At 52.9% G+C, this 25,247-nt stretch overlaps 2 protein-coding genes across 2 annotated transcripts; one reads left to right on the top strand and one right to left on the bottom strand.

Annotated features, from left to right (window-relative positions):
• The first annotated feature begins 1,441 nt into the window (after window positions 1-1,441).
• LOC138683100 (olfactory receptor 14J1-like) lies at window positions 1,442-2,350 on the top strand. The gene has a single exon (XM_069774622.1). The coding sequence runs from the start codon at window positions 1,442-1,444 to the stop codon at window positions 2,348-2,350; it is 909 nt and encodes a 302-aa protein (XP_069630723.1).
• Window positions 2,351-11,982: 9,632 nt separating this feature from the next.
• LOC138683188 (olfactory receptor 14A16-like) lies at window positions 11,983-16,251 on the bottom strand. Its single transcript, XM_069774719.1, has 2 exons — window positions 15,374-16,251; window positions 11,983-12,064 (listed from the first exon to the last, which is right to left on the bottom strand). Exons 1-2 carry the CDS (start codon window positions 16,249-16,251, stop codon window positions 11,983-11,985), a joined length of 960 nt encoding a protein of 319 aa, XP_069630820.1.
• Window positions 16,252-25,247: the final 8,996 nt, after the last annotated feature.

Consider the following 25,247-nt stretch of genomic DNA (forward strand, 5'->3'; position numbering starts at 1 on the left):
GGGAATGAGAAGAAACAAAACCAAGAAATGTTGTGGGAGGGAGAATTCAGAAATCTCTGTATGATCTCCTCCAGTGCAGACCCCTTCCTCTGAGCAACCCCCCTTGCCTCCTCTCCCTCCCAGCAAAGCCTCTGCCCTTCAGAACTGGGGGGTCCAAAGCATGAACCATGTCCTCAGCAGCCAGAGCTCCAGCAGAGCCGTGGGTGCAGCTCTCCAGCCACGTGACCATTTCCCTCTGTAGAGCTCAGGGCTGAGAGCATCTACCTGGCACTGTTGGTGTCTGGGAGGAGGTCTGAATAGCTGAGTAAGCAGAACTTTCCTGAGTGCCCGGCTGCCTCTCTGCTTGCCTTTCTCAGCCAGACCCTCACTGCATTTTCCCATGATTCTCCGGTTGTCTGTGTTGTTTTTAGTGTTATTTCATTCTTGCTGTCAGGCTGTCCGGGAATGGGAGTTTCAGCTGCAGAGTCACACTCTGACCTTGTGGGTCCTCCTATGCAGGTGTGTCCATGGAAATGAGGTGTCCCAGCTTTCACTTGTGGGGCTGTGGGCAATGCAGTCTGTGGGGCTGGGGAATGAGCTGGTTTTCCCTGGATTAGATGTAATCATTAGGACATTGGCTTTAACTCTTTGAGGTAGCTTTCCAAGCTGTGAGCTGTCCTTAAGCATGGAAATCATTCTCTGTTATCTGAAAGCCCACAAAGACAGTTGCAGAGATGCTATCTATGACTGAGCAAATGCTCTTGGATTGGTGAAATGAGCGGTGTGTGTCCTTGGCTAGAAACAGGGTGCTGAGACCTTGAGAAAGGGTGAGGCATTGAGTGGATCCCTCTGCTCTCAGCAGCATCTGGTGGCTTTTACTGGTACCATGGGAGTGTGATCAGCCTCCATCTGAGAAAACTGCAAGCACAGGGCAGCTGGTTCCATTCACTCCTCACTAAGCCACAGTGAATCCCTTTGCCTCTCATGGCTCAGCTCATGATTTCTGATTTCAGAGAACACTCACATGGCAGGATGGGGGAAGTAGTCAACCCCCCCCCCCAAAACTTCTTTCTGCCACCCACATTCTTTAACACTGGGAGTGCAGATGCTGACAAGCCCTCCTGTGTTAGGAGTGATTTTATCTGACACATTCTGAATATCAAACCCAGCCCCCCTGCCACGTTCCCATCTACCCACTGCAGTGGGGCTGGGTCGACTCCTCAAAAGACAATGGGCAGAGGCCCTGCTCCAGCACACAGAGCCACAGACAATGAAGCTGAAGACCAGAGGCAGAATGAAATTTCCTCCTGAGGAAGGGAAAAGGGTGCGTGTGTGATAGGGGGAGGGTGTATGAGACATATCTTTGGTTTTACTCAGAGATGTTTCTGGTAACTTGTCACTGCCTTTTCCTCCTTGGACAGTCCCCTGTGTCCAGAGGATGCATATGCCCAACAGCAGTTCCATGACTGAGTTCCTCCTCCTGGCATTTGCAGACACCCGGGAGCTGCAGCTCTTGCACTTCTGGCTCTTCCTGGGCATCTACCTGGCTGCCCTCCTCGCCAACGGCCTCATCATCACAGCCGTGGCCTGCGACCACCGCCTCCACACACCCATGTACTTCTTCCTCCTCAACCTATCCCTCCTTGACCTGGGCATCATCTCCACCACTGTCCCCAAAGCCATGGCCAATTCCCTGTGGAACACCAGGGCTATTTCCCACCCAGGATGTGCTGCCCAGGTCTTTCTGTTTACCTTTTTGATGTCAGCAGAATTGTATCTCCTCACTGTCATGGCCTATGACCGCTACGTTGCCATCTGCAAACCCCTGCACTACGGGACCCTCCTGGGCAGCAGAGCTTGTGTCCACATGGCAGCAGCTGCCTGGGGCAGTGGGTTTCTCCATGCTGTGCTACACACTTCCAATACATTTTCAATACCACTCTGCAAGGGCAATGCTGTGGACCAGTTCTTCTGTGAAATCCCCCACATCCTCAAGCTCGCCTGCTTGGACTCCTTCTTCAGGGAAGTTGGGGTACTTGTGGTTAGTGTCCTTGTGCACTTCTATTGTTTTGTTTTCATTGTGCTGTCCTATAGGCAGATCGTCAGGGCTGTGCTGAGGATCCCCTCTGAGCAGGGACAGCACAAAGCCTTTTCCACGTGCCTCCCTCACCTGGCTGTGGTCTCCTTGTTTGTAATCACTGGTGTTTTTGCCTACCTGAAGCCCCCTTCCATATCCTCCCCATCCCTGGACCTGCTGCTGGCAGTTCTGTACTCAGTGGTGCCTCCGGCAGTGAACCCCCTCATCTACAGCATGAGGAACCATGAGATCAAGAATGGTATTAGGAAACTGATTTCATGGACTCCTGTTTAGCACCAAGAAACATCCCATCTCTCCACAAATGACTGCCAGGGTATTCCACACCAGTCCTGATTTTCTTGTTGTTTTTGTTGTTCTCTTTATTGTTACTGTAATTGTTATTCTTCATTTATAATGTTCCTACAGTAATGTTTGGAGTCCTTTTACTTCTACAGAGGTATGAACCCCCTCTTTCTTACCTGGAGCCTCTCTAAAGGTGTCTAATGCTTGTTGAGAGCTGAACACACTACAACATCTGTGTAGTAAAATGAGATCTCTTCTGTGCTGCGCGTGAACACTGGGCTTGTCTTCCAATGCCGGAGTCAGGAGTTGCTCAGGGTTCTGCATGGCTGCAGGAGCAAAAGCCTCTCGGTCACCTTGTGACCATGTAGAGATCAAGGATTGGATTTAGGACTCTTCCCGTCAGTGTCTAGTGACAGTGGAGGCCATGGCTGGTCACTGAGTGACATACCCAAGGCTGTCACATGTCAGATGGGGCAGACGTCATTCTCAAGGGGAAACTGGAGCTGCCTGGAGATCCCCCAGGCTCTCCAGGGACAGAGTGTGCCCGAGGTGGGCAGTGAATGGAGCCCCTCTAAGTGAGAGAGCACCCAAAGTGGAGTCACCGAAGGTAAAGTGCCAAATTGGTGTATCCACAGGGAAACAAGGACTCTGCAATCCCAGAGGAGGCAGCAGGGACCCCGCAGCATGGGTGAAGGAGTCTGGAGAGTGATCAGCGTCACCCCCATTCAGTGGAGGCCCACTCATCTCTAGTGTTGATGCAGAGGAAGGCTGTGGGTCACTCAGAATTGCTCTGTCAGGGCTTGCAGGCACTTGTACGTGTCTCGGACCACCCCGGCACTGCAAATGCAGCAGGCCACACAAAAGTGTGAGTAACTAACTGCCACCCTCCATCCCCACTCATTAGAGAAGGAGCTCAGACCAGGTACTCGCATGCAGGAGCTTCTTTTGTGCACATCTGCGCTGCAGCAAGAGGGTGGGTCTGTGGGGTGCATGGGGGAGCTGAATACCCATCCCCTCCGAGGGTTTCTAACCAGAGGCTGGATATCTGCGCTGGCTCGGCAGAGTCACTGCCCTACGGAAGGGGAAATGGACCTCTTGCTGTCACTGCCTAGGGACAGAAATGGGGGTTAACAGAGGGGGAAATCTCCATCTCTTTTAGACACCTGCTCTCTGAAATCATGCTCTTGGAATTAGCTGCCCTCCACTCTTTGGAGAGGGAATTCAAGGACACAGTCAGAAAATTGGTTTCAGAGCCATTTTTCATCTAGAATGCCTTGACCAGCCCTATGCAGTCATGGCACCCATGGTATCTAAGGGCAGGTCTGCAATCTGCTTGGTTTTTTCTTCTTGCGGTCTCTGTCATACTTGCGATCCTACAGAAATGTTTGGATTCATCCCAGCTGTGCTAATGGTGAAACCTGCTGTGTGTGACCTAGAAGCATTCTGTAAATGCTTACAACACTATCACAGCTGGCTCCCCAATGCTATGTCTTTAAAAAGTGTCATCTCACCACCACAGAGACCTTCAGTGCAGGTCCTGCAGACCGGGCTATAATTCAAAAGATCATGAAAGGACATTGTCATTCAGCTGCACCCTAAAAGATCCTCTGGCTTTCGTTTGGTTCCCTACTGACCTGGAGGATGAGCTCAGCACCCCAGTGTGATCTGTTGGGGACCCACATCTGGATCCAGGGCTCAGGTGTCAGTGCCTGGCGCAAAGAGAGTTGGAGAGTTGTCTCATGCTTACCTGCCTTGGGCTGCCACACGGGCTAATGGCCAACACTCATCCTTTCTGGAGGTGAATCGGGAGAGCTCAGGGGATCTGAAGGGTCAGCGTGTGCCCAGGAGTGAGTGGGGAGCTTCACAAAATGAGGGACCACCCAAGGCATGGCCATAAAAAGGGAAAACAGTAAATCCAAGTGTGAGAAGGTAATGGAGGGCTCTGCAATCCCAGGAGAGGCAGCAGGGACCCAGCAGGCACAGGGAGGGAGGCTGGAGATTGATTCATGCACCCTCAGGAAAAAAAACTGGACCTGGATCTAGTATAGCACCCAAACACCTCTCGTGCTTCTGGATTAAATAAGAAAGAGAAATCCATTTCTGTACATGCCAGTTCAGGGCTGGCTGCTCTGTGGCTGGAGCTGCTGGAGGGGTCCCAGGATCCCCAGGACCAGGGTTTTTGCACTGTCCTGGTGAGCGGGGCTGGCAGTGGGAATGGGGGGAAGGCAAAGGCTGTCTTGGTGAGGACTTTCCTGGATACAAAGGAGTCACTGGCCTCCATTTCCTCATGCCATTGCTGGCCTGCAGTTTGGGGCTGACAGGAAGGCTGACATGCCCTCCTCCCTGATGCCCCTGCTCCCCATCTTCCTTGAACTGCTGTTCCCTTCAAAGGAGCTCAGGCGCTACGTCTATAGGGGACGTAGACCTTGGGGCCTACATCTATAGCCTAGATCATATGGCTATGGGTCCTACATCTTCTTCACACCAACACTGTGTTATTGTGTTGTTGTGGTACTCCTGCCAGGCTGTAGGTTGCCCTACAGAAAGGCACAGCTCTCCCTTTGTGATATCTGTGATACCATCGTGGTATCAGAGAGTCCTTGGTTTGGTCATCCGAGTCAGGATACTTATGCATCACACCTCCTTTGTCACTTTCTCCACGTCTGGGCTAAGAAAGGCAGAGGAGTTGGGAGATCTGCACTCTGAAACTGCACTCCTCCTTTTTTAGCACAGTACAATTTCTTTTTTGGTGGGTAACTCACAAGTGTGACTGCCGTTTAGCTGACAGTCATTACACCTCCACGGGTCACTACACCTCCATGGGTCACTACTTTCACTGAGAGCAATGGAAAGGTTTTCTACCCCTGCAGAGAACACCTTCCCAGTGTGATGGGGGCATCTCATAAGTAATTAAAGGTAGATCTACGCCCCTCTGCCACATTCCATGGTGTAGAGAAGAGCGTGTGAGGAGCTGCCTCTGTGGATGCACATGTGCATCAAAGCTGCTCACCTCCACTCCTCATGGAGTGACTGCAGACGTGGTACAGACAATACACTGGTGTGAGGACAGGGTCTGTCTCATTGGAATGAAGACCCCCTGGAATGGGATGGGTGACCCCTGACTTCACATCCCTAGTTATCTCCTGAAGCTTGAGTGGGACCTGGTGGGGATCAGCATGGCGGTTATAGACACAGGTTTAGGCCCACAAGTCCAAAAACCTCCAACTGCTGGAAATGGGGAGTCTGCTGAAGACCGGTCAATATCATTGGGCCAAAGAGAAGGATGTCAGAAATTCAAGGCTGGCCCAGGGGAGATACTGTCATTGTCTACAGCTAGCTTATGGGATGGTGCAGATGAAGATGAGTCAGACTCTTCCCAGGTGGGCACAGTGGAAGGATGAGAAGCCATGGGAAAAAGTTGGGCCATGGGAAAAAGTTGGGCCATGGGAAATTCTGACTAGGCTTAAGAGAAAAGAATCTGCACTATAAGGTCTGTCAGGTACTGGGAACATGCACCCAGAAAGGCTGTGGGAGCTCCACAATGGAGATAGTCAAGCCTCAACTAGACGTAGTGCCATGGGGGTTTTTGGATTGTAATGGATGACTACCTAATATGGACACAGAGGCACCCATCCGTCATGCCAACCAACCATCTAGAGAGGTTTGCTGCTTGCTGGGGACCAGGATCCAGGATGTTGAGGTGGGATGTCCAAAGCTCATCCGGCCCTCTGACTACTACCCCCTGCTCTTATTCCAAGTGGGCACAAATCACACTGCCAGGGGAAAGAAGTGACAGTATCAGATATGACTACAGGGCTCTGGGGGTGATAGTGAAGGGCATGGGGGCCCAGATGGTGTTCTCCTCAACCTTGTTGGTGAGGGGAAAGGGTGTGAGGAGAAAGGCACTGATAGGACAAGTTAATCATTAACTGCAGAACGGGTGTAGGGGACATGGTTTTGGGTTCCGTGCCCATGGCACCCTGTTTGCAGACCAGTGTCTGCTTGGGAGAGATGGGATCCACCTCTCTAAGCAGGGCAAAGCTGTTTTTGCCAACAGGCTGGCTGACCTCATAAGCAGGGCTGTAAATTAAGAAGGATTGGGCAGGAGGGAGCAACCAGCAGTCCTCTAAGGGAGGGATAGATAGGATCAATGAGCAAAGGGCATGGGGTGATGTGATGGGAAGGGATCACACAATCAGCAAAATGGGGCTCAAGTGGGGTCACCTCCAGCACTTACATGTAAGCAGGGAAATGCCTACAAAGCACCACGGTGGAGAAATCTCTCACACCCTCTCCAAGAACTCAACATGCTGGGCTGCCTCTCTAAAGTGCCTGTACTCTAATGCGTGCAGTATGGGGCATAACCACGAGGTTTTAGAGATCTGTGTTCAGTTGCCGGGCAGCAATCTTGTTGCAATCATGGAGACGTGGTGGGATGGCTCCCATGCCTGGAGTGTTGAAATGGAGAGATACAGGCCCCTGAGGAAAGAGAGGATGGGAAGACAAGGATGGCGAGTTGCCCTTTGTGTGAGAGAACAGCTGGAGGACATGGCGCTCTGTCTCGGGATGGATAGGGAGCCAATGGAGATCTTAAGGGTGAGGATTAAGGAGATAACAGGAAAGGGTGGCGTTATAGTGGATGTCTGCGATAGGCCACCGGACCAGGAAGAAGAAGTATATGTGGTCCTCAACGGACATGTAGGAGCAGCCTCACATTGGCAGGCCCTGGTCCTCATGGGAGACTTCAACCACCCCAATACCTGCTCAAAGGACAACACAGCAGGGTATAAGCACTCCAGGAGGTCTGTGGAGTGCATTGATGATAAATTCCTCACCCAAGTGATAGAGGAGCCAACGAGGAGAGGAGCTCTGCTGGACCTCTTCCTCACCAACAAGGAGGGGCTTGTTGGGGATGTGAAGGTCAAAGACAGCCTTGTGACCATGAGATGGGGCTGTAGTGACCATGAGATGGTGGAGTTCAGGATCCTGAGGGGAAGGAGGAAGGTAAAAAGCAATCTCAGAATGCCAGATTTAAGGAGAGTAGAGTTTGGCCTTCTTCAAGTATCTGCTTGGAAGAGCCCCATGGGATGTGGCCCTGGAGGGAAGGCGGGCCTGAGAAAGCTGGTTAATATTCAAGGATCACCTCCTCCAAGCTCAAGAGGGGTGCAGCCCATCAAATATGATATCAGGCAAAAATGCCTAGAGGGCTGCGTGGATGAACAAGTCGCTCCTGGCCAAACTCAAACACAAAAAGGAAGCATACAGAGGGTGGCAACAAGGACAGGTAACCTGGGAGGAACACAGAGGTGCTGTCTGAGCATGCTGGGGCAAAGGTAGGAAAGGTAAAGTCCAAATGGCATGGAATTTGGTGAGGGATGTCAAAGAAAACAAGAAGGGCTTCTGTAAGTAGACAGGTAACAAAAGGGAAACGAGGGAAAATGTGGGCCCATTGCTCAGTGAGACTGGGGACCTGATGACACAGGACGTGGGAAAGGCTGAGGCACAGAATGCCTTCATTGCCTCGGCAGTTGCTAGCAAGACCGGCCTTCAGAAATCCCAGCTGCCAGAGACCAGGGGGAAAGCATGGACATCTGCCTTGGTGGAAGAGGATCAGATCAGGGAAGACTTTGGCAAACTGGACATACATAGGTATGTCCTATGCACCTTTACTACTTTCTTATCGTTCATGTGCCTGGAAATGCTTTCCATGATTAGCTGCTCCATCACCTTCCCAGGGGTGGAGGTGAGTCTGACTTGCCTGTAGTTCCCTGGGTCTTCCTTCTTTTCTTTCTTGAAGACACAAGTGACATTTGCTTTCCACATGTGTGCTCTGAGGCTCTTTATATGTCTGTGCCCTAGGCCTCTGTGTATCACTTGAGGTCTGGCATTGGGGGGCCATGGTGTTATGCCATTGTACATCCCATAAAGATGTGGCCAGATCAGAAAAAAGGGATGATGCGATGGAAGTGACAGCAGGTGTGTCCATTTCTTGTTGGCAAAGAAATAAGGGAGATCTGTCCAACTGCTCCAACCTTCACTGCTCCAAGCACCCTTTAGATAGGAAATGAAGATGTACAGTATGTCAATATAAACGTGTCACCAGAACACAGTTCTCCATTCAAAGTGTTGGGAGGAAATACATTTTTGGAAATGGCTGTATACATCTCTCTTTACATAAAGGGAGAGAAAGTGTCATCATCTTGCTGGTCCATGTCCATGGCCTATGAAAAAATTCGTGAGAATTTGCAGACCAATATCAAACTGCTGAAAAGTGACTTTTTACACACTTATTGCCCCAAGCTCTTTCCTGCATGTTTCTACTTTTGGCTAACATCTTCATTCTGGGATTGACTCAGTTGCCAGCACAGAGGTTGACTTTGCCTCCAAGATACCCAGGGGTGGCTGAAGCCCCCATGTGGGACTGGGAAATGAGACCCATGACCTACCGGAGCACTTCTGGAGCAGGAGCTGGTCACCAGACGGTGTGTCCAAGCATCTCAGTTGAGACTACTGATTTCTCCCCCTTGAGTAGAAAAGGAAGCCTGGGCCATGGCACCCAAGATGCCCAGCATTAGAGGAGACCACTCTCATCCCTGCCTTCACTGACAATGGAACCACATGTACTTTATACCTGCAGGGAATGAAAAATGCGTGGGTCTAGGTATTGCAGAGTCTGCTTGAAGACGCTCCTGTGTCCCAGATACATTGGGCTTAGTGCCTGTTTGGCTATTCAAAAGAGAGCATTTAATTCACTTTGTCTCCTTTTTCCCCTCTGTCAATCAGGAGAGCTCGTCACTTCAATGTGTGACTTGCTGTGTGCAAAGAGCCGCTATGGACAGACGGAGTCCAGGGCAGGGAGTGTTTTGGGGGGTCCTGGGATCCGTACTTACACAAAAATGTGGGTTTTGCTCATCTAATGCTATCCGCTGTGGGAAGTGGACTTCAGAGGAGGTAACGTGGACTTAATATACAGTTGTTGAGTGTATTACATCGCCGCGTGTCTGTGTGCAGCTCGTTCTCCAAGCAGGAGGGAGTTGGTGCCCATGGGCTGAAGCATGCAGCTGCAGACTTCAGTGAAGAAAGCTCAGATTTGAACAAGGCTGCTGTAAGTGCCAGGTGGTTGAGAGAAAAGGTGGGGCTGGGGGTAGGGATGAAGAATGACCATAGATTGTTAAGACAAAAAGGGTCTTGCTTTTTGTATACATCCAAACTCCATTAGGAGGATCAATATGAAGATTTGTGATATTACATGGTGCCTGAACAGAAAAATAAAGAAAAGGGGGGGGGGGGGGGGGGCGAGAATTCTTTCTTATTGTTTAGTATTGAAATCTTTCCACTTTGACTACGCTCCTGAAATGTCTATAATTAACCACATAAGAATTGAAGACCTAAAGGACAACTATGCACTGAGCCTTGGCTCGTTAGGGAGTTTTCATGTTAATGAGCCCTCTGGTGCCAAGTTCCTGAACTGCAGATCCTGAAAGACTGAACGCGCCTCTCAAGAAGTAAAAGCCAGCATCAAACTTCCAAGTTTCTGAGGGTGTTAGTGGGTGCCACTGAGGAACATAACTCTAGAGAGCGTGGAGGGAATGACCAGACAAGGAGACCGTCCCTGGTGGCTGGTGAACCAGGAAGTCGGAGACACTGGTTACAGGTGGAAAATCAATTGTGGAGGTGGCTGTGAAAGCCCTAAATGTGTTTCACCAAGCAGGATGGCCAAACCCTGAGCCCCATCCCCCTGGGAAGGGGGATCCTTTCCTTCATGGGATGCTTACAGCTCCCAGGCTGTTTTGGGGGTCAGTGAGGAGGGAACAAGGGCCTGGGGCTGTAAGGAACCGGTGTCCTCGCATGGGCTTCAGTGGAAGAGACAGCAGCCACCGTGGAGATGACAAGGACTTCAGTTGTGTTGGCAGGGAGGAGGGGGGCAGCTGCACAAAGGCCCTGCTTACACCACAGACAGTCCTACACTGTCTTATGCCTGTGCCATTTTCCCTGCAGACTTTAGCTGCCTCCCCCTGTTTCCCCACCTCACCCTGACCTTGGGATCTCGATGTAGAAGAACTTGGAGCAATGGAGTAATCTGAGCTTGGGGAAAGTGTGAGGGCAATGGACTTGAATAATTTTGTCAGTGTTTCTCACATTCCAAACCTTTTTTACTTGGCATAAATTAAATTGATCTTCCCCAAGTCAACCCTTCTTTGCCTGTGACAGTAATTAGTAAGTGATCTCCCTGTCTTTATCGTGACCCATGAGCTATTCCATCTTATTTTGTCCCTTTGTCCTTTTGAGATGGAGGTGTGAGTGGGCAGCTGGGTGGGTGTCTGGGTGTTGGGCAAGGCTAACCCACAGCAGGACGACCACCTCAGGACTGCTGAATCCAGTATGGGGCTTACCAGCACAAGGAAGACCCTGACAGACTGGAGAGAAAGTTGCAGAGGCCAGAAGGATGGCTGGGGCCTGGAGCACATTGTGTACAAGGAGAGGCTGAGAAAGCCGGGGTTTGGAAAAAAGCCTCAGAGCCAAACACTGGAGCAAGGACCCAGGCCAGATGGTGAGATCTCTATCAGTGGACATTTTCAAAATCTGTCGAGACAAGCACTTGATCTAGCCGGACGTGTCTGAGAATGGGCTTGGCTGAGAGTCTGGCTGTGGCAAGAGCTATGGGACTTGATGTGTAATGAGTGTTGGTAGGAAACTGGTTCCCTTTGTATTAGTAATGGCAGTAGAGCTGCGTATCCTGGAGACCTGGAGGAAGACAGGCATGACCATGCAGCAAAGGTCCTTCCTCAGGGTTGGGCTGTATGGCCACTCACTCTCTGGCTCTTCTGTGTTCATATGATAGGTGATCCCCAACATGACTGCATTTGCCCCTTCTCTGCCCCCACCAGGCCCACACCCCAGGGCAGCATGACAGTCCTGGCCCTGGAGATCCTCAGCCAGCTCTTCCATCTCTCCAGCCCCCTTTCCCTGTGCCAGCTGGGTTCCTGCTGCCTGCCCTTTGATTGCAGAGTCCTCCTTTCCCTGTGAATACCTGGAATTAACACTTTTGGGTGATTCCACCTAGGCAATCTCTCACTTTGTGGAGCTCCAGTCACAGCCCAGGCACACGCTGCCCATGGAGATCCCCTGGGATATCCAGGCAGCTACAGATTCTCCTCCTGGAAGATGTCTTCTGCCCTGTCACATGTGGGAGAGGACTCGGTTTGTATCTCAGTGACGACTCATCATCTCCACTGTCACCAGGCACCAACAGGTGAGTCCTAAGTCTACCCCTCTAGCAGGTCACAAGATGACAATGAGCTTTTTGCCCTTGAAACCATGGATCTCTAGGCCTTTTTGGGGTGCAGTATCTCAGGGCTGTTCCTGACACGAGGCTTGGAAAAACAGCCCTACCATCAGGCAGTGCACAGGGAAGATCCCTTTTTGTTACAGCGATGCTATGAGGGAGTCAGCTTGGGCCCAGTGTTACAAAGACACATTTTTATATGGTCCTCCAGGTGAGACAGAGGAGGTTCATGCTTCACATGAAGTACGGGAAGTCCAAGTATTGGTCTACGAACATGAAACCCCAAAGAGCAATAACAACAATGATACTAAAAGAAAGCATGGGCCTAGTATGGGAGTCACTTGTGGAAAAAGACTGGAAGTTTACCGGTATTGAATAATGCCCATGAAATCACTTTCCTCAGGGCATTTTTGAGCTCCCTGTTCCTCATGCTATAGATGAGAGGGTTCACAACTGGAGACACCAGTGAGTACAGCACTGCCACCACCAGATCCAGGGATGGGGAGGAGATGGAGGGGGGCTTCAGATGGGCAATCATGCCAGTGCTGACATACATGGAGACCACTCAGCGCACAAGTCAGCAGCCCTAGCCAAGAGAACAAGGACCTCAGTTCTGGGTCCCAGCCCTACCAAAGCCCTTGGCTTTCCCCACCACAGGCTGTCCTATACTGTCCTATGTCAGTGATCGTTTCTCTGCAGATTTTAACTCTCCCCCCTGCTTCCCCAACTCACTCTGACCCAATGATATCCCAAGGCTAACTGAAAGCTCTCTGTCCTCACTGTTCTTCAAACATAAAGCTGTAGTTTTCTGAGGCTTAGACAATATCTCTGAGTTCCCTGCAACCCATCTGGCTTCTTTCCAAGCCTTGTTTATGTTCCTCTAGCACCAAAGATGTGCTCCACTAGCCCCAGGCTCACTTGAATTCTTATGTGCACGGCTCTCTCCCTGCACAACCACGTCTCTCACAAACCCTTCCCTTTTTTCCCCACAGTGATGATACTTCACCCCAGGAGGTCTGTGCATCCTCCACACTCATAGATGTTTCCTGAGGTCCATCCAAGTATGGGAAGTGAAGCAAGAAAAGAGCATGTTCAGATCATTTGGCATGAGAGCCACCCTCAGCAGCGGGCCTTGTCCATTTTCTAGGCATGCACATTATCATAGACAAATCTCTTTAATCCCTGACTTGCAGAAGGGGGGTCTTCCTTCCTGACATCTTCCCAGGACACACCTCCTCCTCTTCCCCATCCACAGACATCCACTGCTTGCCATTTCTGGCCTCAGAGAGGGTTTCAGGATTTGCTAAAGCCATCAGCCACCTCCTTGTTTCTCACTGACATCTCTCGACCCTCTCTCTGAGCCCTACACATTGCCAAGCAATCAGTGCTGCTCAGAGCTGCTCTCTCTTCACAAGAGGCCTTGAGATTCCTGCATATTCCTGGTGCTTAGTAACTATCTTCCTGGCTCTCTCCAGAGCTCATGGCAAACGTTGTTGTCTACAACAGGGCCTTTATGACCATTGTTTATGAAATCATTGTCTTTTTAAGATCTTCTCTGCAGGAAGAATAGCCACAGAAAAGCACCAAAGCCACTACAACAGAGTCTGAATGAAGTGCCAGTAAGAACCAAGTGAGCAACACCCAAGGCTCTGGCTTCCTGGCAACGAGTCTCTCCTGTTTGTCACCTTTTCTAATGAAAGGAGCAGGAAAACTGTCCATCCCATGGAGCTCTGCTGAACTAATATGGAGCTGTACATTGTGAGAGGTGATACAAGTGGCATCAGCAGGTTGAGAAGACTTCTGTAGGGAAGGCATTTTGAGGGAGCACCCTGACTTCACCCAGATAAAAAGAGACCACGTAGTGTGCTGACATGATGGTTAGAAGTATCCTGGGGTAAAAGAGCATGGATGAGAGCAGGTGGGAGAGATTTGGTTTGCAGAGATTTGAGGTAGTACTCTCCGTGTCTCAGCAGTCCGAGGTTTGGAACCAAGGAAAAATATGGAAGCTCTCAAGGACGTTTTGGAATTCATGGAACTATCAGTAATAGAAGTAATAGGACAGTGCTGAAATGGAACTCCTATGTATTCTCGATTATGAACTAAGGCTATTTAAGTTTTCTTTTTACATGACAAAAATAGCTATAAGTTCTCAGTAATTAACGTCTGGTATACAATCCTTAGAAAGAGTGTCCATGATGGCACCTCCTGGCAGCTGCTTCATGGCCCCTGTCAGCACCCTGTCCTTGTGCTGGCCCAGCCCCACTGCCCATAAACAGTCCCACTGCCCCACTGTGCAGGCACAGCATGGGAAAGGGGAGAGTCAGGGGTGGGGACCTTCCCCCCATTGTGATCCCAAAGATGGCCTTCAGATCACAGTTCCACCATGATCCTGCTACTTTTTCAGCTTCCCCAGCACCCGACCCAAGCCCTGCCGCAGCCTTGTCCTACATGGGGTTTTGCAGACAGCTCTGCTCCAGGGTCTGCCAGGGTCTGGGGAAGAACAGAAGCTGGGCAGGGCTGTCTGTTCCCCCAAACCAGCCGTTGGACCACCAGGATGATGGAGGTGGCCTCACAGCGAAACTCACCCGTAAACCCGGGGTGACCAGCAAGTGCTGGAAATGGCCAATGAGAGATGCTGGGGGTGACAAAGGCCCTGAGCCACCTTCCCTATCTGTCCGCACTGCCAAGGGCAGAGACCAGACTCCTCCTCTCCCCTACACCTGCATTTCTTCCATGCTTTCCACACGCCCAGGCTCTGCACCACACCCCCCTGGTGTCAGTCCTTGCCCTCCATGGTCACACACTACAAGCTCTACACTGATATTTTTTCTCTCCTGGGCACTTTCCAGATCAGATCAGCTCCCCCTAAACTCTTCCCACTTCCCTTCACCTCCCTCAACCTCCCCTGCCCTCTCCCCAGTGCAGCCCAGTCTGGCATGGCCCCACAGCAGTGCCCACCACAGGGTGCGGCAGAGCTCTGGGCACTCACCCCACAGCCCCAGACCCTCTGAAGGGCACAGCAGCTCCTCGGGGGTGGAGAGGGCTGAGCCCCAGGGCTGGGGGGCATCTGTGGCACAAGGCCTGGGGAGATCCCCTTGTATGATGGAAATGCTGCTATGGAGGCCAGCTCTGTCACACAAGTGCCCATTGCCTGTCCTTGCCTGCAGTCACAGGCCTGCCACACGGAAGTACTCTAACCAAGTTTCAAGAGCCCTCAGGCCTTCCACCAATCGAAGGGTTCAGAAGGAAAGCATGGAAGTGGGAAGAGAGAAGCTTGGGAAAGACCAAGCGCTGGTGCTCCCTGGTGCTGCTGCTGTGCCAGGACTCTTTTCTTCTTCCCTTCTGCACACAGGCACTGCTCCCTGCAGCACCAGAGAAGGTCTTGGAGGAAGAAACTTGGAAAAACAAGTCACTGCAGGGCCCTTTATTTTGTTGAAACACACAGAGGGAACAGCTCATTTGCACAGCCTCCAGGGCACAGAAAAGCCTGGACAGACTGTGAATTAGAAACCAGAGGAATAAAGACACTTCTTTGTGGAAAGCATTCAGATATATAAAACAAAGTGAAAAAGAAGGAATAAAACCACACCCAAAATCACCATAAAAAGACCAGCAAAAGACAGGTTGGGTCTGTAATGAGATATAAGTACTATGCAGAAGACAAGAGGTAGTTTATTCCTTCTAAAAAGCATGCAGTCATTAGTTTTCTCAGGGCATCCTTGATCTCATGGTTTCTCATGCTGTAGATGAGGGGGTTCATGGCTGGAGGCACCACCGAGTACAGAACTGCCACCACCAGGTCCAGGGATGGGGAGGAGATGGAGGGGGGCTTCAGGTAGGCAAAACTGCCAGTGCTTATAAACAAGGAGACCACAGCCAGGTGGGGGAGGCACGTGGAAAAGGCTTTGTGCCGTCCCTGCTCAGAGGGGATCCTCAGCAAGGCCCTGAAGATCTGCCCATAGGACAGCACAATGTAAACAAAACACCCAAAGACTAAACAGGCACAAACTACAAGTACCCCAACTTCCCTGAGGTAGGCATCTGAGCAGGAGAGCTTGAGGATCTGGGGGATTTCACAGAAGAACTGGTCCACAGCATTGCCTTGGCAGAGGGGTAATGAAAATGTATTGACAGTGTGCAGCACAGCATGGAGGAACCCACTGCCCCAGGCAGCTGCTGCCATGTGGACACAAGCTCTGCTGCCCAGGAGGGTCCCGTAGTGCAGGGGTTTGCAGATGGCAACGTAGCGGTCATAGGCCATGACAGTCAGAAGAAAACACTCTGCTGAGATCAAAAAGACTAACAGAAAGACCTGTGCAGCACATGCTGGGTAGGAGATGGCCCTGGTATTCCAAAGGGAATTGGCCATGGCTTTGGGGACAGTGCTGGAGATGGAGCCAAGGTCAAGAAGGGCGAGGTTGAGGAGGAAGAAGTACATGGGGGTGTGGAGGTGGTGGTCGCAGGCTATGGCGGTGATGACAAGGCCGTTTCCCAGGAGGGCAGCCAGGTAGATGCCCAGGAAGAGCCAGAAGTGCAAGAGCTGCAGCTCCCGCGTGTTAGCAAAAGCCAGGAGAAGGAACTGGGTGATGGAGCTGCCGTTGGACATTTTCTTCCTCTGGGAATGGGGTGCTGTCAAAGTAGAAAAAAGACAGTGAAGAGTCAGGGCATTATTCTCAGAGCAATATCAAAGCCATTTCCCATAGACCCTCCCACTCTCACACACACAGACCCTTTTCCTTTTCTAGGAGACCTTCCTTCAGGTCTGTGGCTGGAGCCCTGCTTGGTGCTGGCCGAGCGTGCAATGAAGAGCAGGGCCTCTGCCCATGGGCTCTTGAAAGGTCAGCCCTGCTCTGCAGCTGTGGGTTCATGGGACTGATGTGGGCAGAGGCCAGTCTGGTGTTTGAATTTGTCACCTGAAGCCGCTCCTAACACAGAAGGGATTGTCATCATCTGCACTGCCAGTGCTAAGGAACCAGGAGGGCAAAAGCATTTTAAGAGTTCTAGGTTTTTTTACAGCTGCCTACATCGCCCCTGGGGAGTTTTGTTTGCTCTCAGCAGTGTCTGGTGTCTTTTCAGGGTAACATGGAAGCGTGATCACCCTCCATCTCAGAAAGGTGCAAGCACAGTGAAAGTAGGAACTAGACAGAAGGACAGAGCAGCTCCCCCTCTCTAGGCACTAAAACACAGGCAATCCTCTTGCCTTGCCTGGCTCACGCTGTTCTCCCGGAGTACAGAAGAAACGCTGAAGGCTCCTGAGACCTGAGACATCCACAGCAGACCACCAAATGTCTCCCCCTTTCTCAAAGTCTCAGCACCCTGCTTCTAGCCAAGGACACACCGGGCTCATTTCACCAGCCCAAGAGCATTTCCTCAGTCCTAGCATCTCTATGCTTCTCCATGGGGCTTTCAGATCACAGAAAGCTGCTGTGAGACAGGTTTGCATCCTGCAGGGCAGCTAACAGCTTGGAAGGACACTCGGAGGTGATAGCCAAGTGACCTGATGCGATAGCATTGCTGTAAGGAAGAATCAGCTCATTCCCCAGCCCCACAGACACCATTGAGAATAACCCCTCAGATTATAGGAAAGCTGGGACACTTGTTCCTGTGGACACAGCTGCATGGCAGGACCCACAAGATCAGTGTGTGACTCTGCAGCTGAAACTCCCATCCCCACAGAGCCTGACAGCAGCAGCAAGATAACAGTAACACAGACAAGTGGAGAACCAAGGAAAAGAGCAGAGATCGACTGGCTCAGAGAGGCAAGGGGAGAGGCAGCTGCAGTCTCAGGAAAGAGTTACCCTCACCCATTTGTGCATGCCACCTCCCAGACACCAGCACAGCCAGGCAGTTGTTCTCAGTCCCTGTGCTCTACTTCAGGAGGCTCCTATCAGACTTACTGGTCACTCCAAGTTACAGCTCAGGAGTCTCAGGGACTTGCTGAAAGCATTACAGCTCCTTTTCCATTTCTCCCCCCAAATTCCCCAAGAGTAGGAAACAGAAAACACAGGGTCTGGAAAGATCTTTATGATATATTAATCCCTGGTTTGATCTTCCGCTTGAAAAGTCCCCTCGGAAATGTCCAGGGGGTGATCTGGAGCTGCGAGCTCCCCTGACCCACACAGCACCCTCTTGCCAGCAGAAGGACCCTGCCCTGCTGTGAGATGCTTCTTCTACCCATAGCTTTTCTCATATCTGCTGTTACTGTTCCCTGGCAGGCTGAGTACTTACCCTGACCGGTGGCAGAGTCCCTGCCCCAGCACACAGCCCCCCACGGTGCAGGGACCCTGCTCAGAAGGACAGCCCTGGGCACCCCTGGCTGCACACCCACCTTCACACTCTGCAGCCATCCCCTGGTGAAGGCAGCTGACATGCCCTGTCCCTCTGAGGGTGCAGCAGGGAAGCTGTGCTCCAAAGCACGGCCTTTTTCTCTGCACTGCAGAAACTGTGAGAGTCCCTCTGACAGATCCCCTAGGCTGTGGGATGTGCCAGCTTTAGGAGGTCATTCCAGGACCCACAGCTGTATTGCCCTGCAGCCAGAGACTTACCCTATGAAGGGCTGTCAAGATTTTTCTCCAGGTCAGCTCTCTCCTCTCTCCGTCCACCTCATTCTGCCTCCAACCTCCCTCTCCCTTCCCTCCTCACCCCTCAGTGCCTGCAGGCAGTGCCCTCAGCCCTGCTGCGCTTTGCAGAGGAGCTGCTCCTGGGCAGAGCTGTCTCTCTGCAGTGCTGCCTGCTTGCCATGAGCTCCCTCCAGCCCAGGAGCCCAGCCCAGCTCAGCAGCAGAGGACCAGCCCAAGGCAGCCCTTTCTCTGCCCTCTCTGAGCTCCCTCCAGGTGTCCCTGGGGCTCCAGGGGAACCTGCTGGGAAACAGGTTGAGGCAATCAGTGATGGTTATTCCCTCAACTAGGGAGAGCCAGTTCTTTCATGAAATGAAATTTTCCACTCAGAGACAAAGTTACATCTACATGTGACTTTTTTTTTCTTTCCAGAAATATAATCCTTCTCTCAGAGTTACTTTTAATGTACCACTTTTTTCGTGTTATTTTTTAGACAGGATACTCAGAGAGTGACAGGCAGGGACCTCCTTTACACCTACAGACAGAAGTGATCCATGGGTCAATGGTGGGATTTCATCTGTGTTTCTATTTATGGCATTTGAAGGAGACTCAGCTCCCTCCCATGCACACCACAAAGCCACAGGAGGTGGCATTCCTCTTGACTCTCTTCAGGTGTGCACAAAATAGGCACCTGCATGGGAGCTCCTTGTCTCAGGTCCCATCTGAATTAATGGAGATGGAAGTCAGGAGTCAGGTGTTCAGACACAAATACCTGGTGACCTTTGAGTTGCCAGAGGTGGTCCAAGATACATGTAGGTAACAGCAAACTGTAATGGAGAAGTTCATAGAGGCAGGGCAACATATCGAGAATCGTGGATGAGCCTGGTGTGAAATTCCTTTGGCCAAGTGACATGACAGCTTATGCCCAAATAAAGGCCAAAAGAACCTTTTCGTACTCCTTATCTTCATGGCAGTTTATACAGGTATTCATATGAACAATTGCAGTCATGTACCATAGGGAGAGCTGGGTCTCCCTCTTTTCCATCAGCTGGATTTACTATACCTCCACTGACTATAATGGCATGTGTCCCATGTTAATCCCCACATTGCCTAACAGAATTCAGGGCAGGTACACTATTTAATGTCCAGATCCAGGGCCACAGAGCTGCACCAGATGCCAAGGCAGGCATGGACCTCACAGGACCTACAGGAAAGCAATTCTCATTCAGGCTGGTACATCACAGACACTCCAGACGGCATCGCAGAGAGTGCGGTTTGGTGCCTGTGTGCCCTTGACTGATGCCATCAGTCAGAGGCATCAATCATCAGATGCCATCAGAGAGGCAAGGTCTATTCCTTCCCCACCCAAGAGCTGCAGGCACTGCATGAACATGAAGCAAAGTTGCACAGGGGTTTTTACTCACCCCCTTGATGATACAATCAATGAAAAGACCAAGAATTTTCAGAGTGTTCCTGGATACATCTTGTCTTCAAGAACAGCATCCTCCAAGCACAGCAACGGTCCATATCAAAACCAATTTTGTGGTGAGGACCAGTGTTCAGGTTTCCCTGTGAGAAGTCTGTGCTCCTCTACAGTGCCACAACTGATGTGCTGTGGCCCAAATGTGCACTGCCAGGAGGAGCTGAAGACCCATAGCTTGTCACAGAACTGTGATGTTTCTGTGATGTTTTTGGATTAATTGAGACATGATGGGACAGGTTGCTGAGCTGTGGTGCTGCAATGGAGGGATACAGGCTCTACCCAGGGAGCAGCAGGGACGATGAGGAGTATCCCCCATGTATGAAATGGAAGCTTCGATGTGTGGAGGTTCTCTCTTTGACAGACAACAGGTTGGACTAGCTTTTGTCATTTAGGATCAGAGCAGGAGTCAGCAAGAGTGACCTTATGTTGGAAGTTATAAACTGCTTGCTCAGGAAGAGGAAACAAAAAAGGTCTTTTGTCAGCAACCCCGGGAATTCTCCAGGTTCATGAGCAGGTTCCTGTGGTGAACTTAAGTGCCCTGGCATTCCCTGGCAAGGCCAAGCAACAGGGTGCCAACAGCCTGAAGGCTCTTGGGACAACTTCTTCAGAGAGCTGCCAGGTGGGCCACCAAGGGTGATTTTCACATGGACCTGATCCTGGCCAAGAAGGAACAGCTGGTTAAGGATGTGATGATATTCAGTGTCAGTCTTGGCTGTCATGGCCATGAATTAGTTGGGGATGAGACACCAAAGGGCAGTGAGTAAGGCCAGCAGCAGAGCACAGACCTGGGACTCCAGAGGAGAAGACTTTGACACACTCAGGAGACTGAGACAAGTGGTGCCATGGGAAGCAGCTCTGAAGGGGGAAGGAGCTTGAGAAATCTGATCGGCCATACAGGACAGCCTCCTGCAAGGACAAGAAGGATCTCCCCAAACACCCGTGAAGAGAAGCAACCATCTCCAGAGGCTGCTTGTGTGAACTGACTGAGCTCCAGGGCAAAAAGGCAGCAGGCAGGAGGTGGAAGCAAGGAAAGCTGCTGACAGAATGTAGAAACCTTGTCCCAGGATGTAGGGACGATGCCAAAGCCAAAGGTCCCATTGCCTTGAGAGATGCAGGGGAGGACAGAGGCAGCAAGATGAGCTGATACTGGTTCATTAACCGTAAAAGAATAGACAGGGATCATGTGGGCCTGCTGCTGAGCTTCCTAAGTGTAGGAGCAGGTAAGGCTGAGGAACTTAATGACTTTTTTGGCTGTGACATCTGTCAGGCCTTTGTGACTGGCAGCAGGACCCTGGAGGAAAACAACCAGCAGTAAGTGGGGATCAAGTTAGGGATTACTTGAGCAAACTCAGCCTATGACAGCCCCTGGGAGCAGAGGGGAATCATCCAAGGCTGGAGAGGGAGCAAGCCAATTTCATAGCAAGGCTCACCCTGCATCAATTTTGAGAGATCATGAAGATCAGGACAAGTCGCTGATGGCTTCCAAAAAAGTTGACAGCTGTCTTCCAACAGAGGCCAGAGGATAACCTGGGGAAAAAAAAGCTGTTTAACCTCCTATAGGAGAGCAGTGTGTCCCTGAGCATGTCCTCCTGGATGATATTTCTGGGAAGATGAAGAGGAAGGCAACTGGGTCTACCTGGTCTACCCCACTGGCACCATTAGGGAGGCCAGGTCTACCCTGCCTGCTTGGTTAGGGTGGCCAGGTCTACCCCACTGGCACTGGTCGGGAGGCAAGGACAACCCCACCCGCATCAGTAGAGAGGCCAGGTCTACCCGTCCCGTGCCTATAGGGAGTCTAGTTGTACCCAACCGGTGGCAGTTGGGAGGCCAGGTCTACCCCACCCGTGCGGTTAGGGAGGCCATGTCTACCCCAACGGTGCCGGACGGGAGGCCAGGTCCACCCTGCCCGCGTGGTTAAGGATGCCAGGTGTACACTACAGGTGCTGTTTTTGTGGCCAAGTCTACCCGCCCGTGCGGTTAGGGAGGCCAGGTCTATCCCACCCGAGTGGGTAGGTAGGCCAGGTCTACCCCACCTGCGCGGTTAGGGAGGCCTGGTCTTCCCCACCGGTGCCATTAAGGAGGCCAGGTCTACCCCACCCGCGCAGTTATGGAGGCCTGGTTTACCACACCAGCGCTAGTTAGGGAGTCCAAGTCTACCCCACCAGTGCCGGTTGGGAGGCAAGGACAACCCCGCCCGCATCGGTAGAGACGCCAGGTCTACCCATCCCACGGGATAGGGAGGCTAGTTGTATCCAACCAGTTCCAGTTGGGAGGCCATGTCTACCCAGCCCGCGCGGTTAGGGAGGCCAGGTCTCCTGGCCCTGCGCGGATAGGGAGGCCAGGTATACCCTAATGTTGCCAGTCAGGAGGTTAGGTCCACCCCGCCTGCGCAGTTAGGGAGTCCTGGTCTACTCCACCGGAACTGGTAGGGAGGCCAGGTCTATCTGGACCGCGCATATAGGGAGGCCAGGTCTCCCCACCGGCGCCAGTCAGGAGGGCAGGTCTACCCGGCCTGCATGGATAGGGACCTCTGGTCTACCCCACGGGCGCCAGTTGGGAGGCTATTTCTACTGTGCCCACGAGTTTAGGGAGGCCAGGTCTAGCCCACCCGAGGGCTTAGGGAGGCCTGGTCTACCCCACCTGCTCGATTAGGGAGGATTGGTCTACGCGGCCCGCACAAGCAGGGAGGCCAGGTCCACCTGACCAGCACCGGTCGGGACGCAAGGTTAACCCCACCCATGAGGTTAGGAAGGCCAGGTCTACCCGGCCCACGTGGATAGGGAGGCTATGTTTACCCTACCATCGCCGGTCAGGAGGCCAGGTCTACCCCGCCTGCACGGTTAGGGAGGCCAGCTCTACCACAGCGGCGCTGGTCGGGAGGCCAGGTCTACTCTGCCCGCATGGTTAGGAGTCCAGGTGTACCCCACGGCATGGGTAGAGTGGCCTGGTCTACCCCGCCCGTGAGTTTAGTGAGGCCAGGTCTACCAGGCCTGCGCAGATAGGGAAGCCATGTCTACCCTGCCCGTGCAGTTAAAAGGGCCAGGTCTACCCTGTACTTGCCGGTAGAGAGTCCTGGTGTACCCCGCACACTCGGTTAGGGAGGCCAGGATTACCCCACCGGTGCTGATAGAGAGGCCAGGTCTACCCCACCAGCGTGGGTCTGGAGGCGTGGTCTACCCTGTGCGTGCAGTTAGGGAGGCAGGTCTACCCAATCCCACGCGGTTAGGGAGGCCAGGTCTACACCGCTCACGTGGTTAGGAATACCAAATGTACCCCGCCCGCTTGGGTATGGAGACCAGGTCTATCCCACCCGCACGGTATAGGGAAGCCTGGTTTATCCCACCAGCACCAGCAGGGAGACAAAATCTCCCGGCCTGGCAGATAGGGTGGACAGGTCTACCCTGCCTGGGCGGGTAGGGAGGCCTAGTCTACCAGGCCAGAGCAGGCAGGCAGTTCAGGTCTACCCCACAGGTGCTGGTTGGGAGGCCAGGTCTACCCGACCTGGCAGATAGGGAGGCCAGGCTTACCCTGCTCGTGTGGTTAGGGAGGACTGGACTACCCCACCGGCGCCGGCAGGGAGGCCATGTCTACCCTGCCCTTGGCAGTAGGGAGGCCTGGTCTACCAGGCCAGAGTGGGCAGGCAGTTCAGGTCTACCCCACAGGCACTGGTTGGGAGGCCAGGTCTACCCTGCCTGCCTCGGGTAGAGAGACCAGGTCTACACCACCGGCGCTGGTAGGGAGGCCAGGTCTACCCCGCCCGCATAGTTAGGGAGGTTTTAATACCCCACCCTCACGGTTAGGGAGGCCAGGTCTACCCTGCCCATGCGGTTAGGGAGGCAAAATCCACTCTGCTCGCTCAGGTAGGGAGACCAGGTCTGCCCTGTGTGGGTGGTTAGGGAGGCCTGGTCTACCCTGCCCACGTGGACAGGGAGATGTTGTCTACCCCACCCACTCGGCCAGGGAAGCCCGGTCTATCCCACCCACGCGGTTAGGAAGGCTTGGTCTACGCAGCCCAAGAGGGCAGGGAGGCCCGGTGTACACCACCGGAGCCATTCGGGAGTCCAGGTCTACCCCGCTTGCGCGATTAGGGAGGCCTAGTCTACCCCGCCTGTGCAGTAAGGAAGTCCAGGTCTATCCCACCCCCGCGGTGAAGGAGACTTGGTCTACCCTGCCCGCGCGGGTAGGGACACGAGGTCTACCCTGCCTGCACGGTTAGGGAGGCCAGGTCTACCCCACTGGTGCAGCAGGGAGGCCAGGTCTACCCTGCCCTTGCAGGTAGGGAGACCTGGTCTACCCCGCCTGCTTGGCGAGGGAGGCCAGGTCTATCCCACCGTCACAGCACAGAGGCCAGGTCTACCCCATTGGTGCCGGTAGGGAGGCCTGGTCTACCCCTTCCCGTGTGCTTAGGGAGGCCAGGTCTACACCACCCATGCGGGTACGGAGGCCAGGGCTACCCTGCCTGTGTGGTATAGGGAGGCCTGGTTTATCCCACCGGCACCGGCAGGGAGGCAAAATATCCTGGCCCAGCAGATAGGGTGGACAGGTCTACCCCGCCAGCACGGTTAGGGAGGCAAGGTCTACTCAAGCATCAGCGGTTGGGATGCCTGGTCTACCCCGCCTGTGCGTTTAGGTAGGTCAGGTCTACCCCACCGGCGCCGGTCGGGAGGTCTCGTCTAGCCCACCGACACGGTTAGGGAGACCTGATGTATACTGCCCTTGCCGGTAGGGAGGCCAGGTCTACCCCACCTGACAGCCTAGGGAGGCCAGGTCTACCCTGCCCACATGCTTATGGAGGCCTGGCCTGCCAGGTCTACCCCACCATCGCAGTTAGGGAGGCCAGGTCTACTGCACCGGCACCGCAGGGAGGCCAGGTCTACCCCAACGGTGCAGGAAGGGAGGGCAGGTTAACAAGGCCCACGCAGTTCGGGAGGCCTGGTCTACCCCACGTGCGCCATTCGGGAGGCCACATCTATCCCACCTGTGCGGTTATGGAGGCCAGGTCTACCCCACTGGCACCAGTCAGGAGGCCTGGTCTACCCTGCCTGGGAAGGTAGAGAGGCCAGGTCTACCCCACTGGCACCGGTTCGGAGACCAGTTTTAACCTGCCTGTGTATTAGCGAGGCTGGGCCTACCCTGCCCGCTCGAGTACGGAGGCCAGGTCTACCCCAACCGCGTGATTACGGAGGCCAGGTGTACCCCACCCACATGGTTAGGGAGGCCTGGTCTCTCCGGCCTGCACCGGTAGGGAGGCCAGGTATACCCCACCGGCTCCCATCTGGATGGCAGGTCTACCCCACTTGCTCGGCTAGGGAGGCCTGGTCTACCCCATCTGCGCGGTTAGGGAGGCCTGGTCATCCGTATCTGCGCAGGTAGGCAGGCCATGTCTACCCCGTTGTCGTGGTTTAACCCCAGCCAGCAACTAAGCACCATGCAGCCGCTCACTCACTGCCCCCCCCCATCCAGTGGGATGCGGGAGAAAATCAGGAAAAGAAGTAAAACTCCTGGGTTGAGATAAGAACGGTTTAATAGAACAGAAAAGAAGAAACTAATAATGATAATGAT

Source organism: Haliaeetus albicilla, chromosome 31 (genome assembly GCF_947461875.1).
Source record: "Haliaeetus albicilla chromosome 31, bHalAlb1.1, whole genome shotgun sequence".
Classification (NCBI taxonomy): domain Eukaryota; kingdom Metazoa; phylum Chordata; class Aves; order Accipitriformes; family Accipitridae; genus Haliaeetus; species Haliaeetus albicilla.

What these genes read in the sequence shown, in the direction of transcription:
- LOC138683188 (XM_069774719.1), bottom strand. Translation starts at nt 16,251, where the DNA reads ATGTCCAACGGCAGCTCCATCACCCAGTTCCTTCTCCTGGCTTTTGCT. An exon ending in ATCTACAGCATGAGAAACCA is followed by an intron (nt 12,065 to 15,373) that starts TGAGATCAAGGA and finishes CATGAGGAACAG; the next exon opens with GGAGCTCAAAAATGCCCTGA.
- LOC138683100 (XM_069774622.1), top strand. Translation starts at nt 1,442, where the DNA reads ATGACTGAGTTCCTCCTCCTGGCATTTGCAGACACCCGGGAGCTGCAG.